This window comes from Pectinophora gossypiella, chromosome 6, assembly GCF_024362695.1.
Source record: "Pectinophora gossypiella chromosome 6, ilPecGoss1.1, whole genome shotgun sequence".
NCBI lineage: Eukaryota > Metazoa > Arthropoda > Insecta > Lepidoptera > Gelechiidae > Pectinophora > Pectinophora gossypiella.
In genome coordinates, this window is record NC_065409.1 from 2,086,432 (window position 1) to 2,104,823 (window position 18,392).

At 37.1% G+C, this 18,392-nt stretch overlaps 1 protein-coding gene and 1 non-coding gene across 8 annotated transcripts in view; one reads left to right on the plus strand and one right to left on the minus strand.

Annotated features, from left to right (window-relative positions):
* LOC126367291 (uncharacterized) overlaps nucleotides 1–18,392 on the minus strand; it is a 177,944-nt gene that overhangs the window by 16,254 nt on the left and 143,298 nt on the right. For 4 of the 7 annotated variants that reach the window (XM_050010718.1, XM_050010717.1, XM_050010719.1 and 1 more), the window contains 4 exons: nucleotides 16,306–16,792; nucleotides 14,901–15,073; nucleotides 7,711–7,828; nucleotides 828–972 (listed from right to left, as the gene is read on the minus strand). In XM_050010718.1, the coding sequence (XP_049866675.1) occupies nucleotides 828–972; nucleotides 7,711–7,828; nucleotides 14,901–15,073; nucleotides 16,306–16,792 (923 nt within the window). The remainder of the gene's footprint in view (nucleotides 1–827; nucleotides 973–7,710; nucleotides 7,829–14,900; nucleotides 15,074–16,305; nucleotides 16,793–18,392) is intronic. The other 3 variants (XM_050010723.1, XM_050010721.1, XM_050010722.1) reach the window with 3 other exon arrangements.
* Nucleotides 17,331–17,402, plus strand: Trnae-cuc (transfer RNA glutamic acid (anticodon CUC)). Its single transcript has one exon. It is a non-coding gene; the product is annotated as a tRNA-Glu (tRNA).

The window sequence follows — 18,392 nt, forward strand, 5'->3', positions numbered from 1 at the left end:
CTGCAATAAGTGTAAAATTCCGCACTTAACCGTTTAACACGCTGCGCCGCCGGTAATTGCTGCAACCTTCATGGCTGACCTTAGGCCGATTTTGACATCGCATTATATAGTTATGATGTGCCTACTTCGAATTTAGAATTTATCTAAAAAACAAAGTAATAAAAAGATATATATGTACATATAGGTATAATAACATTCTTTTCAAAAGCCTTTGCGTTAATTTCTAGTATTACCTAAGCCAAAAATAATCGTCGTCCAAGTTGATTATAAATTATATAGTGAGTTATACAGTGAGTGTATAGTGTACGTAAAGATGTACAGTCATGAGCAATATAATGTACCCACTTTAGGACTCTGTCGCACTAACATATTTGACATTTAGTGAGACTTAGAGTTCAACTTGTCAAAAAAGTTAATGTGACATGGTACCAAAGTGTATCATATTAATGCTCGTGACCTGTTTGTGTTTTTCTTTTATAAGTTTTTTAAAGGCTATATAGCCTGAAAACGTTTTATTTTAATTTGATGTTTTTTTTCTCGCTGACTATGTTTTTATGAGTTAACATTTAAATTATTATTACTAATAAACAACTTTGAAAAACAAAACAAACTTCGATGGACTTTGGCTATCGCGCGCGGTATGTTTGCCATCCCTTTTAAAAGCAACAAAAAAAAAGTTTATTTAGGTAAAACTTACGACACACATATACATTTACAACATTAAAATATACACACATTGCATTAATATTTAGTTGGAAAACATAAAGGTATATGGGTGCCGCAGTTCACCAAAAAAGGCCAGGGTACAAAACTACAAAGTAACTGACCTCAACTTTAGCGGCGGTGTAAAACTGGTAGAGCGGTTCGTGTGGGAACAGCGAGTGTGGCAGTGGCGACGCGGGGTGGGAGCCCGAGGAGGCCCCCGACGATGACGATATGTTGCCAGCCTGGTACAGACCCGCCTCCGCGTACCTGCAACCAACGAGAGAAAAAACATTAAGCATATGGACTCTACAAGGATCCATAAGGGTACCAGGGGGGTGGTAAGGGTTAATGGCAGCCCCCGACGGATATTCCTCGGTTATGTATTATGGTAAAATTATTATCGCTACATTTAAGTATATCTTCGAGAAACAGACACGTTAGGAAAAAACTGTAAACATCCATATTCATTGTTTAGGTACTTAAGTATATCTATTACCGATGTCTCGAGATATCAACTCTTTTTTAGAAAGTATTTTTAAGTCTATTATTATAATATTTCGTTACATAATAATTGGGTTAAGTCGGAGGTTTTGAGTTATTTTATTCTTTTTCGATGAGATTTTTACCGTCGTGGGTTTTTTTTTCAAATTTTTTAATTTAGCTTAATTTTTGTTTTTGTTTATCCTCTTAAACGACGCCCTGAGCCAGGATTTGCGCCCAACTGGGCACCCTAAGGCCTGTTGTCTTGATTTTTTGTACCAAGCGTGAGTCTTCAGCTCTCCCCATTTGTCCAGCCAAGAAGATAACGCCATCCAGGGTAAATTTTACAAATACGTCGCGTTTAAAACTAACAGAAGAACGAAAAAAGCGCAGTAGGTGCGTATACGCTTGTTTTATATGACTTTTTTGAAGTTTTGCTTCGAACGGTATTCATTACAAAGCCGGAATGTGGGGATTTTGGAAAAAAGTGAGTACTTAATAAAAAATCCGTACCAAGATACATTAGACCCCGTCTGCACAGAGCCATCAGACCGTGGAAAAGTTTTAGCTTCACCCGAATATAGCCCACAAAAAGTGTAAGTTTTTAATTTTGTCTTCATTATTTAAATTCCCTTGCGTATTTATTATAGAGGTCATTAACCGACTTCACCAAAAAATATAAATACTTAGTCACTAATAGTTTACGTACTGCAGCGGTGAAAGCCAAACGAATACTATCTAAATTCCAGATTTGAATATTACCTATTCTTCAAGGCCTTCATTGTCTTTTATAGATGGTCAAGTCCTTGAGCCAGTTTCGAAGTAAAATCAATTGTCATCAACTACCACAGTTCAATGTTATTATAAATAATTATACCGAAGGTAAATCCAGTACGCGTCAACCTAAGTATACAGGGTGTTAGTGACATCGTAACGAATACTAAGGGCGATGATTCAGACCATGATTCTGAGTTAAAATTAAGTGTAATTTTCTCTCGGAAATTTAATTTTTTGTGTTTTATATTTTATTATTTTCAGTTCCATACTTTTGTTTTTTTGTCGTTTTCCCCCTTCGCGGGTTGAAAGGTCAGACAGGCAGTCGCTTCTGTAAAAAACCAGCGGGCTTAGCACCGTAAGCACGAGACTCTTTCTCGCCGCGATAGAGATCGTCTGTCTCTTTCTGTGCAGTACTGTGAGAGAGTGACGGGTGACGTATGTCGAGGCGAGAAAGAGGCGCGCGCTTACGGTGCTAAGCCGGCAGACCTTTCAAATCTTCAGGTTAGGTAAGCGGACCCTGTGAAAAACGGGATAATGGCAGAGAGATGATGATGAGTTCCATACTTTTGCCACGGTAAATTCCATTTGATATCAACTCAGAATCATGGGCTCCATTATCCCTTACTTTTCGTTACGATGTCACTAACACCCTGTATAAGGTAATTTCCAAGAAAATATCCATTGTTCTTGAATTAAATATGAGGAAGGTTAATAGTAAAAGTGTTTTTCATTATTCTAAGAACTGAGCCATTTCGTTTTAAGTTGCTTGTTTACAGAAGCGCTATAAGTAAGTAGTCATAAAGTATACATAAAGGTATGACTACGTAAAGTTCTAACTACATAACCAGCCCTATATACGTCCGTCCCACTGCTGGGTATAGGCTTCCCTTCAATCAACCGGAGGGAGGTGTTATACGGCTAATAGCCGGGACCAACGGCTTAACGTGCACTCCGAAGCACGGAATTATCTTACTTTTTCGGTCAATTAGGTGAGCCTGCAAAAATAACTGCCTATAATAATATATTTACACAACAGTAAATTGAGGGCAGGCTTGTGCCCAGCAGTGGGACGCATATCGTCGTTTTATTCCTACCTTGTGAACACACGTAAGCACCTTTTAAACCGACTTCAAAAAATGAGGAGGGTCGCAATTCGTCAGGATCTTTTTTTCATGTAAGTAATGTATGTACCCAGATTACTCGAAGACGCCTGACCGATTCGGAAAATTCTTTTTGAAAAAAACGCATTTGGTTGTGATTTTTTTTTAACAAAACCTCGCAATAGACTAGTTTCAATCCAGTAGGGCTAACATGCGCAACGTGATAAAATTTTTCATTTTATCGATTCTGACGATATAATTATGACGTTTTCTCGATTGGTGCTAGCTAATATGTGAATCCAAATAAGTCATGTCGTTCTGTCAGAATACGAATAATATCGCGTGGCAGTCCTGGCGCGCATGTTAGGGAAATAAACAAACTTATGAATTTCGACAAAATTTATTGAAGCGATCGAATAATCTTATCACATTGCGCATGTTAGCTCTAGTGGATTGAAACTAGTCTATTTCGAGGGTTTGTTAACAAAAATCACATCCAACAGCGTTTTTTCTAAAAGAATTTTCCGCATCGGCCGAATTACCCGAAATTAAAGTAATTGAAAGATATCGCGGTTTTTTTTGGATCACTTCAAAAAGGCACTTAAACGTGTTTTTTTATAAAGCGACTTTATTGGCTGTGCACATTTTACGTTTATAATACGATTAATAATAATAACTCACAAAACAGTAATCCCAATAAATCCTCAAGTTCCACAAAACAAACAATAACTGCACTTTCACTAGTTCACTAGACGTTCAAGCGTTGAAGACGTATTGATCGTGTAATGCTTCCGCGGCCACTGTCGACCGGCGCAGGCGCAGACATTCACGATGAAATACCCGCAACTTCGCAATCGTCCGATCACCTATACATAATACCTAAACGCGGTAACGATGGCGTTTGGGACGAGTCATAAGAGACAAATGACTAATTTATACATATAATAAGCATTTTATGTGCTAGTAAGAGTAAGGGAAAAGAGGCAAATATTGAGAGTTATTGAGGACAGAAGAGGCAAGATGATTGGACACTTAATAAGACACGACGAATTTATTAAAAACATCACAGAAGGGAAGCTATAAGGAAAGAGAGGAAGGGGAAGACCAAGAAGAGCTTACATGGAACAGATTAAAGAGAAGGCGGTGTGTCTTATAAGGAGGTGATGGAATTGGTCTTTGATAGACAAGAATGGAGAATGCTACACCGACAAGAGCGTGGCTCTTAAATTAGTGATGAAGCATTTTATCTACGTGTACACTTTGCGCTGTTAACGTCTCGAAAAAGTCGTAACAACTGACAGAGGGATTGTGTATAAAAACGTTTCTTCTAACATGGAGGATCATAATAATGGCGGACTTCCCAGACTACATTCCTGCATATCCAGTTTAGGACATTGTTTCAACAGACGTTGCAAGTTGTCTTTGATTAGTGGCTCTGCCTACCCCATTAGGGATTACGGGCGTGAGTTTATGTGTGTATGTAGAATGATTCCCGCTTCAGCTTATGTATCGGGCCGAGACTAACGGTCCGGGAACAGGCCGGTGAGTCACCGCGGCGGCGGCGCGCACTCCGTTGTAACGTCTGCGCTTTTGGCCTGTCTTACTTGTTTCCACTGGTTCTTATGGTCATTGGAAATGTCTGTAGATTCAGTATTTATTAGTGTGAAGCAGTAGCGGCCTTAGCACAATATTTATGGGAGGCGAGACATCAAAGTGGCACCCCTCAGTCCCTTAAAATAAAAAATGTCGTTTACGGCCGCCCGGTATGAGCAATCTAACCCGATGAAGTTAGCTTGCGGCCAGGGTGGACCAGTCTTGGTTGATTTTGGCGACTCCCCCCCCTTTTTGCCCTAGGGCCGCCACGGTGGTATAGTGTGGCGGGTCAACAGTTGGTGCTTACCTACCGCTTAGTAGTCTAATACAACGGTTCTTAAAATATTTTAACGAAAATATAAGTAATATTAAACAGAACGAACCAATTTAGTACAATTACTGATTATATTACATCCGTCTTGCTTTTTTTTGTAATTGTTTAGTGGAAATTTGATATGATGTTGTTGTCTTCTTTTTGTATGTGGCGCCCTTTTATAAAAATCTATTTCTATTCTATTCTATTCTATAAAGTAACATTTTACAATCGTCTCAATGCGCGGTAAGAATAAGATCTGTCAAAATATGCAAGCTAGTTTTGTGACGTTCATTAGCATAGTGACGTATCGTAAAAACGGGTATCTAATCTACCTATACACAATGCATGACGAGTCGTTGGACACAGGTACCTATCATCGCACGTACCGCACACCTACTACTTTAAACCATTACTTATATATGTCACGGCATCATACGATGACTCATTCAGTTCTCAGACCCTCGGACTAAAAGCAATGGCATCCGATTCCTACAGCTTGTCTTTACCGGATTGCCAAAGGAAGAGGGTAACGTTTTACTTATGTTTTTTTATATCTGTGGTTGAGTAGGCTTGGTTGTCTGGCTCAAATGTTTTTCTTTTTTTATGGTTCCGAACCTGATAGACTGAAATGTGCGAATGTACTTAAGGACTAATGGACAATGCAGCGCTGGTTGTATAGTTCAAAAACAGTGAAAATAACGGAACGGATCTGATAATATAGAATAGATTAGAATAGAATACTTAGATTAAATAATTACCAAGGGTTGGGGCCTGGTGACCTGTAGTGCAAGGGAAATCCTTTTACAAGCACCAGCTCCCTTAAAATACACTTGTATTGTACCACCATGTTAGGGATTCGAAGCCGGGGCCTCCGGATCGTGAGTCCAACGCTCAACCACTGGACCACAGAGGCTGTTATGTGACTTTAATGTCGATATGTGGTGTCTCAATGACACGTTGCCAAGTATCAACTCGTTCCTTCGCAATATCTATCGTCAAGGCAAGGTACAGGTTTTCCTCATCAAGCCTCAATGGAAGTAATTACCTGCAATACCAGCTGCAAGGCTATTCACGCATTATTTCCATTTTAATACGCCTTCAAGTCGAGATTTCTGATCGCCGATTCAATTATGTTTATAACGTTCATATTTTTTATCGTTTAGGTACCTATATTGATTGGCCGATTATGACATTGTAAAAAAGACTGACCTCTGAAGATTTATTATGCACCTTAACAACCAAAAGGTTTGAGTCGTCAAGTTAATTCGACGTTTACCTAGGGTTGAACTCTGGCCGCACCGCATCGCACTTTTCCGTTTTTCTATCCTTTTCTGTCACGCAGAGCCGTCATTTGCTAGAGTGAGATAATGCGACCGGACGTGGCGGAATCAACTAGGCTATTAGCCGTAAAACGCCTCCACCAACCCGCAGTGGAGCAGCGTGGCAGAGTATGCTTCATAACCCCTCCGGTTGATTGAGGCGAGGTCTGTGCCCAGCAGTGGGACGTATATGGGTTGTTTATGTTATGTTATGTGTGTTATGAATGTACTCACAGGTAAGATGTGAATGACGACAAATGCGTTTACCTTTTCCCTTCTGGCCTACATCAGACAAAGCGGTTGCCCAATAAGGGTGCGGGTGCTACATTATATTTCCCTTATGAGTAATGATTATAAGGGAAAACGACATATCCTAATATCCTGCAATTATTTTGTAGGAAAACGGTGGTGTAACTTACAGTGGTCGTGGCGCAGTTGTTTCATAAAATACAAAGTTTTAAGTGTTAGTTTTAAACGATTATTTTATGTTCTTTCGATAGCTGAGCTCAAGGGCCTTGGGTGTTACTTAGCCAAGTCGCAAACGATTGCGTAAATGACAGTGACAGTAATAAAAATATACATATAAGTATGTTGTGGACTTTTTGGCGGGAACGAAAACGGGACGGTTGCTTTCTTCATTGAATAATCTAAATAATTAATACGAAGTGGTGTTTTGTGGTTAATGAAAGCATTAAGTTAGTCGGAAAACATTCGCGATAGTGTTATTATATCGGAATTATTATATCGGAATATTCAATAAACAAGTGTATCTACCTATCTATTTTCGCTTCGTGCCAACAAGGCGCTTCATAACTCAAAAGTTTATGCGAACTTTTGAGTTAATTAATCGGAGTAGGAGTCTGCTCCGAGGGTGGGGGCTTAGGTTTCATCATTCATCGTCATCACCTTTCATCATTTCATTAATCAACATCAAGAAAAAATTACATAAGACATGGCTGTATGGGCATAGTTCCCTTTGCCTTGCCCTTCGGGGAAAACCACTAAATCGAGATCATCAGAATCGATACAGTGACCCTGACAAAGACAAAACTTTATCACGTTGCGCATGTTAGCCCTACAGATATGCCTTTAAATATATTTTAATACGTCACAAATTTTATCCATAAAAAAATGATCTTGAAGTCTATTTAGAAATTGTTACCCTATCTTAGGAATCATAAAGTCCTCTTTAATCCTTTCACGGACAGAGATCATGGGTCATTGATGGTTCATAATAGGTAGTATGACACCTTGGAATCGGAACGTATGTAGACGTTCTGTCCTTGAAAGTGTTAACATAATTTTGCCCTCGTGCTTTATTTCAGGTAGATGATGAGAGCTACGAATAAATAATGATGAGAGACTGTTTGCAGACGGCAAATAGCTGTAGTTAAAAAACAACTTTAACGTTAACACTTACCAAGAGGTATTGGAAGTATGCGTGGAGAGCGTGTCGCTTGCGCACTCCGCGTACCAGGAGGTGCGCGCGCGCGGCGCCTTGTCCTTGCGCGAGAGTGTTGGCAGCAGCCGCTTCAATTCTGTACACAGACATACAAATATTTTATATATGGCTTTCCTGATTGTGGTTTAAATAGTTCGTTTTCTTAGTACAGTCATGAATGAGCAATATCATGTACCCACATTAGAATTAGAACCCTGTCACACTAACATATTTGACATTTAGTGAGACTTACAGTTCAATTTGTCAAAGAAGTTATTGTGACGTGGTACTAAAGTGTATACATATTAGTGCTCGTGACTGTAGCATGTCTCTTTCGCACTTGGCTGGACTGCATCTTTCTGTCCTTGTCATAGATATTTATTATGCGATGCTAGAGCACAAATAGGATAATTTACTTAATATTTAATCTTGTTTCATAATAATAATTATATTTATGAAACAAGATATACTTAGAACGTTCGAGGGTTATTATCTTAATGACAACTTAAGAAGTAATTACTAATTACATTAGGCGATACTGCTACGACCACGAGCATTAATATGTATTAGTACCATGTCACATTAACTTTTTTGACAAATTGTACTGTAAGTCTCACTAAATGCCGAATACGTTAATGCGACAGGGTTCTAAAATGGGAAATGATTGTTTATGACTGTGCATAATACCTATCTACACAATATTATTTAGTGATGTGCTTAATTAAGCTCTTGGTATATGAAATTTACTTTAGTAAAAAAATTTATGCACGTGCAAAAGACATCAACGCATAGCAAAAACTTAACTAGTTTTAGAGGTTAAAAGATCATTAGAATAATAACCATGACGTAATACGGTCATCTCCGCATAGCTCCGCGTCAATGGAAATGCAGCCTTAACAGTAAAAAGGTAGAACCTGAATGCCACCGTTCAGGATCAATAAATATAAGTTTAAAATACAATAAAGGATTTGACGCCGTAACGATAACTCTGAGGGAAGATTCAGCTCATGATTCTGAGTTAATATCAAGTGGAATTTTCCATCGCAGAAGTATAGAATTGGAAATAATTAAAAAAAAAACACGAATTTTGCGACGGGAAATTCCAGATGATACTAACTCAGAATCGCTGAATCATCCCCCTCAGTATTCGGTACGGTGTCGCTAACACCCTGTTTATACTAACGTCTTAATTCTGAAATAGTTTAATTCTACAAATAAGAATATACACAAATAAGTAACTTTGAAATTGCCATTTCATATTTATTGTCTCCCTTATGGCGGCAACTTATGTGGTTAGTATCCAACAAGCATTTTGGCAACACTGAAATAAGCTGTTTTATAACTTAAAGTGATAAAAACACACTATAAAGGTGATTTAAAAGAACGTGCAATTAAATTCAAGTTATAACTTAGTTATTGGCTCCGAGTCCTGCAAACACCTCCTAATTTTATTTTAAGCTATACCTGTCATTTTCTTATCCGCCGAAGTGGAAAGGGAGGGATGATTGACAACTATAAATTTGAAAATTAATGAAATAAATGAAAAAAGCGAATCAAATAGGTATCTCGCTGGTATGAAAACCGTTTGACATGTGCTGTCAACGTAATTCTGTCGGGTTTTTGGCCAATGTAAATTTTTAGAAGGTTGTTTTTTTGTGTTTAAAATTGACGTGAGTTCCATAAATTTTATGCTTGTCGATCACCCGTCCCTTTCCTTTTCGGTGGATAAGAAAATGACAGGTATAACATAAAATAAAATTAAATGGTGTGTACAGTCATGAGCAATATAATGTACCCACTTTAGGACTCTGTCGCACTAACATATTTGACATTTAGTGAGACTTACAGTTCAATTTTTCAAAAAAGTTAATGTGACATAGTACCAAAGTGTATACATATTAATGCTCGTGACCGTACTGAAATCAGCACCATTGCTGCTTATTCATTCTTACAACTCCTAAACTAGTGTTGTCCTTCACTTACAAAAAGAAAAAAGCTTTGGACCCGTCAAATTAATATTAAATTAATTAGTGTTGCCCGAAACGGCAACATTGAACTTCCAAAATTTTTTTTTGGTTCAGTTCTAAAGTTATCATCATCAATTTAAGAGCCACGCTCTTTCGGTGTAGCCTTTTAAAATAAAAAGTTTAAGTTCTAAAGTACTTCTAAGTCAAATCATTAACACGACTAACACAGATTAACACATATTTCTTGTGCAATACTAACATAAAAGACAATCGATTGTTCATATAATAGCATTATCAACATAAATATGAATAGGTATTCATTTTAATTATACTAAAACTTGTATAATGTTACGAAATGAACTGTTAAGTGAAACAAGGGCTATTCTTATGAACTATTGACAGTCCGTTGAAAGATGAGTTCAATGACAATTGATGTTTAGTAATTGTTTACACGAAATGCTCTTGTCCGCATATAACAACTAATTGGAAACCTTTCAACCCAAGATGTACCCTTAGTGAAATGGACCCTATGCCCAAAACGTATCTTTCGCAGTATGTACGGTCACGAGCATTAATATGTATACACTTTGGTACCATGTCACATTAACTTTTTTGCCAAATTGAACTGTAGGTCTCACTAAATGTCAAATGTGTTAGTGCGACAGAGTCCTAAAGTGGGTACATTACATTGCTCATGACTGTACAATCAAAAAGCATAAGTTAGTCACTGAGCCTAGCGAATTATTACAGCTTATATACGTCCCACTACTGGGCACAGGCCTCCCCTCAATCAACTGGAGGGGTATGGACCTGCTCCACTGCGAGTTGGTGGAAGTGTTTTTACGGCTAAACTCACGCGTCGATAATCTTACTGCTGTGGTCATGAAACATAAAATAACTTGCACACTTTAAACCTACACTTTAAGTTATGCGATTTAAAATATATTATAATGATGCTCTATACAATGGCGAGGCACCCACCAGCTATTGTCTACGATAATGGCCATCACTTGAAGTGACGTAATTGATTGGTGAACTTGTATTTACCATTGTCTAACCTGACAGCTTGATGCATTTTCTTAGTCTTTAAACAAAAAAACATATTTTTCCTTGGTTTAAATGAAAACCAATCCACTAGACTATAAGCAGTTTCGTTGTGTGGAATAAGTGACGAAGAGCAACTTAACAATTATTTAGCTAGGTAGATAGATAGATAGATAGATAAAATACTTTATAGGTACACAGCCGCTACATTTTACAACTTTAACATAATATTATATTGTCGCCAAACGAAGTAAATACTCCTTTAGCTAAAACTCTATAGTCCACTGCTTTAAAAAGAAACATAATGGCGGACATTTTTAAAAAGAAAAGAAGAGAGTTGACGATCGGGAGGATCGGGAGCGAAAAGGATTGGTCATGGTTGAACTAAAGATTGGGTCGTGTTGGTTCAAGATAAATTATGAACTTCTGATTACTAAATAAAGACAGATCTAAAACTAACGAAAAACATTTTCTTTTTTCTATTTAAGTACCTTATTTAAGAATTTTAATCAACAAAAACGTAATCATAAGTCCGACATTTTATCAGGTTTTTCTGTGACGTCAGAGTGTGCTTTTTCGTCAAGGACCAAGTACTTTCATACAATATCTTGTTTTGACGTTTTTTTTAAAAGTAACTGATTTGACTAGTTGGAAACTAGCCTATTATAGTCGCATTGAATAAATACTGGTAATTGGTAGATAATCGAAGCAAATGTAAGTGTATAATGAAAGTTGCATGTCAATATAAATGTGTATGAACTAATATGGGTTTTCTTTAATACATAGCATCACGCCTAGCGCCTGTATCTCTGAAGGGGTAGGCAGAGGTGTAATAGTTTTTTATATAGCCTTTATAATGCCTCTTTATATCCTAAAGTTGTAAAAGAAGGTTGGTGTGTCATCAAAATGTTTGTTAAGTCGCAATTTATAAAAAAAAAACACTAATAGCTACTAATGTTTTTAAATTACTTACTGATAAATGAATTTCGCAATTTGCCTACCATTTAGCTTTAGTAAGTAAATGCGTAGGTTTCCAACGAAGGTCTTAGTCGTTATGCAAAAATAGAGAGGTGATACTTATAAGATACCTAGTATAGAGTACGGGTTAAAAACCAGTTACTATTTAACTATCTACAGAGATTAAATCTTAAGATTTTAATACCAAAATTCTTAAATAAGGTAAATAGAAAAAAAAACTTAAACATTGCAAGTTGTTTTTTTTTTAAATTTGTGGCTCTGTCTACACCAGTAAGCTTTATAGGCGTGAGTTTATTTCTAAAACGAATACGGTACAGTGATCTACTAAAATATCATCCAGTAAAGTTTTGATTTTGACTTATAGCAGCACCCAGTTCTTTTTTCAAAAGACAAATACGAAAAAAGTTAAAAAAGTTAATAAAAAATAATAAACAATTACCAAACAACATTTGCAGTTTTCTCTCCAGAATTTGAAAATAGAACATAATTGAACAATCACATGCACAAACACATCACGTCACTCGATGACGTCACACAGTAGCCACCCATAGTAGGTAATCATGAACTTTTATTACTCATCTGTTAGGTTACCATAAAAAAATACACGAGTTGTTAGTACTACGTGCACTAACCGAGAGGCTCGGAGGATAACTGAGGTAATGTTATTGTGAAGTGCGTGTTAGGGCTGTCACTTACTATATTCTGATGAATATTTATTTATAATGATTTAATTTCTGTTTGCTATATAAATTTGTTCTGATATTTATGATTAATTTATGTGATGTAGGGAAATATGTTTGATAAAGCTTTAGTATTGTATAAAGTAGGGAATTTGGGACTGACTAATGTAATGTCGATAAACTTTAGAAATTAGACAATTTATTTATGCGCCAAATATCGTTCTATACTAGTCTGGGAGCGAATGAAAAACCAAAACGCGCTCAACTGTTTCTTTCCGGGTATGTCGTAAAAACCGACAGAGGAATTGTGTCTTTTTTATCATGATGGGGTGTTCACCTGTCACCATACGGTTCATCATGTCCGTCTTAGTTTCGTTATGTTTCATAAAATACGCGGTCAAACACATAACCCTCCTTTTTGTGTTTATATTTATGTTTGTACTTATAAATGGTCAGACACAAGCAGATACAAAAAAGTAAAACTAAATGTGAAACTAGAGTGTGGCAACCCTAAACACATGCAAACGTTACGATGCCGTTAGTGGAGGTCACAAATAATAATCGCCATGCAAAGGTCTGCTTTGCCTTAACGAATCCAACCCCGACGCAACAAGGTTTAATATGCCATAACCTAACAAAAATGTGACATTTCACGTCTAACGTAAAATAGGTGTAATTTTAAAAAAAAGTGTGTTGAAAGACAAAGAAACAAAGACAGTGCAAACAAAGACATTCAAGTGAACAGTAAACCGCACCCAACCCTACGCTCGATGGAAATATCTAGCTTAATACAATGCTACAATTGTAGGTACGTAGTTGTTGAAGTCAAAACAGTTATTGTATTTTTAAATACTATAGTTGAAAGAGCGATTACGTGGGAAGTAACCTACTACGGAAGTAGTTAAGGAGTAGAATAGGCAGAGGCTTAGTAGAGTACTCTATAACGGTAGGTACGTACCTTGGCCTTTATTATAAATAAGAAAGTAACTCTGTCTGTCAGTTACGTTTTCACGCCAAAACTACTTAACTGATTTTGATGAAATTTGGTACAGGGTTAGATTAAACTTTGGGAAAGTACATAGGATGGTTTTTAAATGACTCAGGGGTAGACTAGACATGTCGCGCGCGATAAGGATATTCCAGCGGGCAGAGTCGCGGGTGGAATGCTAGTAATATAATAAGTAAGCTAGTTATTTTCAGCGAACGTAGGCACTGACCTCCGTTAGCGCTGTCTTCGCTATCGATCAAATATATATTCTCACAGAGAATAGATCACTCATATCGGCCAATAATACATTTCACATTTAAATTGTAACCGACAGACGTCAACTGTAATGATAAATCTATTTTATTAATAGCAATTTATATTAATAAACATTATTTTATTATCTGAGTGTAGTGGCAGAATAGGCAATGCCTTTGCCTGGTTTGGGGTGACACAAGGGGGGTTAAAAAGTCCACATAAAAGCAAAACATCTAAAAAAGCAATATTGCTTTTAGTCATTTTTTGATATTGCCCACTTGTATATGTGCAAATGTGAAATTGCAATATTGCTTTAATCATATAATCATAATCATAATCATATCATTTATTGCGTTCCACTTTTTTAGATGAATTGCTTCGATATTGCCTTTTAAACCCTCCAGGGGCTTCTTTAGCCAAGTTGTAAACGAATATGCCAATAGACAAGGACAGGGATAAAAATGTAAACGATTAAATATATAACTTCAGGTATTTGGGTGTTGTAGGCAAATATAGATAGAGGTAAATATAGAATTTAGTTAAGAAGAAAACGGAAAATAACTGAAAAAGACTTTTAAGTTAGGAAAGAAATGTATATTTACTTTTTTATTTATTTGTTTATCATTATCTAAATAATTATTGACATTTATTATATACCATTTGGCTATTGTATACATAGGTAATTTAGGATTTAATTTTCTTAATAAGTTAATAATGATTTAATTATCTTTTGAATGTAGGGAATATAAATCTCATTATAAGCTACTTATCATCAAACTGGTACAACAATTTAGGTAAGTACCTACGAGAACTGTAATTAGGTAGGTATGTTTTACTTATTTAATTATAGTTCTTACTAAAAGTAAAATAAAGTATAACTATTGTAGGCGTTAAAGGCTTTTTAGGCAGTATCATAAATGTACTGATGCGTTTTTAATTTTTAAGTACTTAACGCCTTCCTCACAAAAAAAAAACAAATAAAAAATAAACTTTTTCGTTTCATTTCTTTGACAGTCGGTCAAATTGAATCTAATTATCCAATAACAATTGAACTTTGCGAGTGGCTGTCAAATACTTAAAATGTTCGCCGCTTGTTTATTTTGTTGGTAAGGCCGAAGATATATTAGGCTTGGCACAATGCCTTTTGATCCTCAACAATTTGATTACTTTTATTTTTATTACTGTAATTATGTGCCATTGATGTATCTATTTTTTCAACAGATTAAAAATGTTATTTGTCCAGTTGACGCCTGTTACCTTCGTTGACAGCGCTAAGGTCAGTGGTGGGGGCGGCTGGCGGCGGCGGTGGGGGCACGGCCGGGCGCTCCAGGGCGAGGCAGGGCGAGGACTCCGCCCAGCCCGCACGCAGCCTACCCTGCTCGCGGCGGCGCGGCGCCAGTGTCTCCGTGCTGCCCGGCGGGCCGTCGCTGCTGCGGGGAAGATGTTGAGTTGATTATTTATTTCTTATAATACTGGGTGTTAGTGACGCGTACCGAATACCGAGTTTACCGGAGCTTATGATTCTGAGGTAATATCAAAAGTTCGGTTAGATTAGGTCATGGATGTACCTCTGACTACCCCGTTAGGATATAGTCGTGAGCTTATGTTATGTTATGCTAGTAAAGTGGTTGGTGGAATTAAGATTACAACAACAGCCTCCATGGTCTAGTGGTTAGGGCGCTAGGCTCACGATCTGGAGGTCCGAGTTCGATTCCCGATGGGGACATTGTCGAAATCACTTTGTGAGACTGTCCTTTGTTTGGAAAAGACTTTTCAGGCTTGAATCACCTGATTGTCCGAAAAAGTAAGACGATTCCGTGCTTCGGAGGGCACGTTAAGCGGTTGGTCCCGGCTATTAGCCGTAAAAACACCTCCACCAACCCGCATTGGAGCAGCGTGGTGGAGTATGCTTCATACCCCCTCCGGTTGATTGAGGGGAGGCCTATGCCCAGCAGTGGGACGTATATACGCAGTTTATGTTATATGTATGTACCTGTGACTACCCCGTTAGGATATAGTCGTGAGCTTATAAATGTTATGTCATGCTAGTAAAGTGGTTTGTGGAATTAAGATTGCAAGTTGCGTTTATGCTCACTAGATGGCGCTGTGCGGGCAATATATCGACGCACAGATGGCGCAACGCGCGTTTTCAATATTAATTATTATTACCGACCGGAATATAAACTAACACCAGAATTCTAAGATGTTCTCTCGAACCTTTCTCGACTCGTCCTCAGCATAAATTCGGCATTCTTAGACAGCGCTTCCAGTAAGGCATGGCGTTATTAATTTCGTATTTTTTCGTTTGCAGTCTTCTTCTATCGTGTGGGTTGTGAGGTGGATTACCAACCCCGTCAACCCTGGTGTCAGGGTTACTATTGAGTCGCCAAAGGCCCCTCATGCCTCATGTAACGACTACTAACATACATCAGTAAGTAGTAACCGGTACCAAAGGCTTAACGTGCCTTCCGAAGCACGGATCATCTCACTTTTTGGACAATCAGGTGATAAAGCCGGTAATGTCCTATAACCAAACTAGGGATTACAATCGACTGAACAGAACATCTTAGAATACGGGAGTCAGACATAAGCATAATGGCTGTAACGACTTAACCTTAACCTTAAAACGTTATTCTTAAATAATGCATAATAAATTACCCACCAATTACTAAATCCGGAATCACCGTCCATAGAGTCAGTCAGGTAGAAAGTCGAGTTAGTTATCTTCAAAGCACTCGGCACTTCCGAATTGATATCCACCGCTAAGGACGACGCTCTTCTGAACCTCGACTTGAAAGAGAAGTAAGCTTTCCTTGACAAAGTCCCGTTATCTTTCTTACTTTCTGTAGGAGTCGTGGGTTTTTCCGGAGGAGGTTTCTCTGGTAAAGGAGGTGGTATATCCCCGTTGCTTAGCCTTTTTTCCCCTATAACAGTCTTTAGTTCATCCTTAAACCCGTTGGGCTTCACAGGAGTTTCAGTCTTAAGTACAGGCCTGGTGTCGTTGAAGTTAATGTTGCTATAAATGTGCTGGATTTCAGGTTTCTCATAGTTGGCGTAGATGGGGGACTTTTTTGTCTTAGGCACGTCATATGTACCGTTAGATTGGCTGTTTGATGACAACTTGCTGAATGGTTTGCCGTCCATTGCCACTGTAAAAAAGAAAATGTACGTAAATATTTGTAAAAAAAGTCTGACAGCTTAAATAAGGATAGACAATAGAAAATCGATCCTGGCTGAAATCAACCACCAACAACCGGCTCATGCCGGTGAGGTGTGGGTACGTTGTTCATCTTGCGATGGATGTACGGTCACGAGCATCAATATGTATACACTTTGGTACCATGTCACATTAACTTTTTTGAAAAATTGAACTGTAAGTCTCACTAAATGTCAAATATGTTAGTGTGACAGAGTCCTAAAGTGGGTACATTCTATTGCTCATGACTGTACATCTGACTACCCTAATTGGGATAATAATAATATAGTCGTGAGCTTGTGTGAAATGATTAAAAAAGTAAAAGCTTGAAAGACAAAGTAATGTTTTGAGTACCTACGTATTATGTATGCAAGTGTGAGTGTGATTAAATTGTTATTATTAATTTTATACAAAAACAAAAACTTTGTTAATACAATCTTAAACATAGTGATTACAGAAACTGGTTCTTAATTTGAGTCGAACCATCAACATCCGATATGGTCTAGTGGCTAGGATACCTGGCTCTCACCCAGGAGGCTCGGGTTCGATTCCCGGTATCGGAATAATCTTTTTGACTTTTATTTTTTTCGTGTTATGTTTTTTCGAGTTTTAGTTATATGGGTTTTAGGAACGTAGTCATATACTAATTTATTTTTTGTTAATCAATTATAATTTTTGCCTTAAAAGTATCAGCAGGTGGTTAGTTTCATTAACAATTTTCATTTCTTTGTTTTAGGTTCAGATAGGTTCGTTTCTTCATTCAAATCAAATCAAATCAAATCAATTTATTTGCGAGAACACATAGATACAATAAAGGTGGTAAAATAATTTAAATAACAATGTTGTGATGTGTTCGGCCTGCATGCAGGCGTACAAATATACATAAGAAAATAAAAAATAAAGAAATGGTACATTGAAAGAAAATTATTGAAAATATACTTATTATTAAAAAATTACAAAATTTATTTATTTTTATGTTCAAAATATTCCTTCAAATTATAGTAACATTTGTCCATAAGCCATTTCGTTAAGTTATTCTTGAACTTGTTTCCAGTTAGTATTTTCAATTCATTTGGCAGATTATTATATAATTCAATGCACATATTTGATGCATTTCTTTTATGCATGTTGGTTGGAGTCTGTGGTTGATGTAGTACATTAGCAAAACATGACCTATTTTGTCTCTGGTGAACGTCACTGTATTTTTTAAAGTAATAAGGATACTCCCTAACAAAACAGCATGCTGCTCTGATGTAAGCACATGGGACTGGCAAGATATTTAATTGTTTGAATAAAGGCCTGCAACTTTCTCTAAATCCGACTCTACATATTGCACGTATTCATTCTTCTACATCATTTAAAAAAATAATTATTTTAAAGAAGTGTTTTTTTTTTGTTGTGATTGTATCTTGCGATCAGTCTCATTGACTATAAGCAGATGATCTTTTTAGACGACGTATGGTTTCTGGACGAAGAACCAAGAAGAGGGTTCCACGATTGCTTATATCTTCTTTGACCATAGGTACATATAGAATTTCGTGCACTTCTGTTGT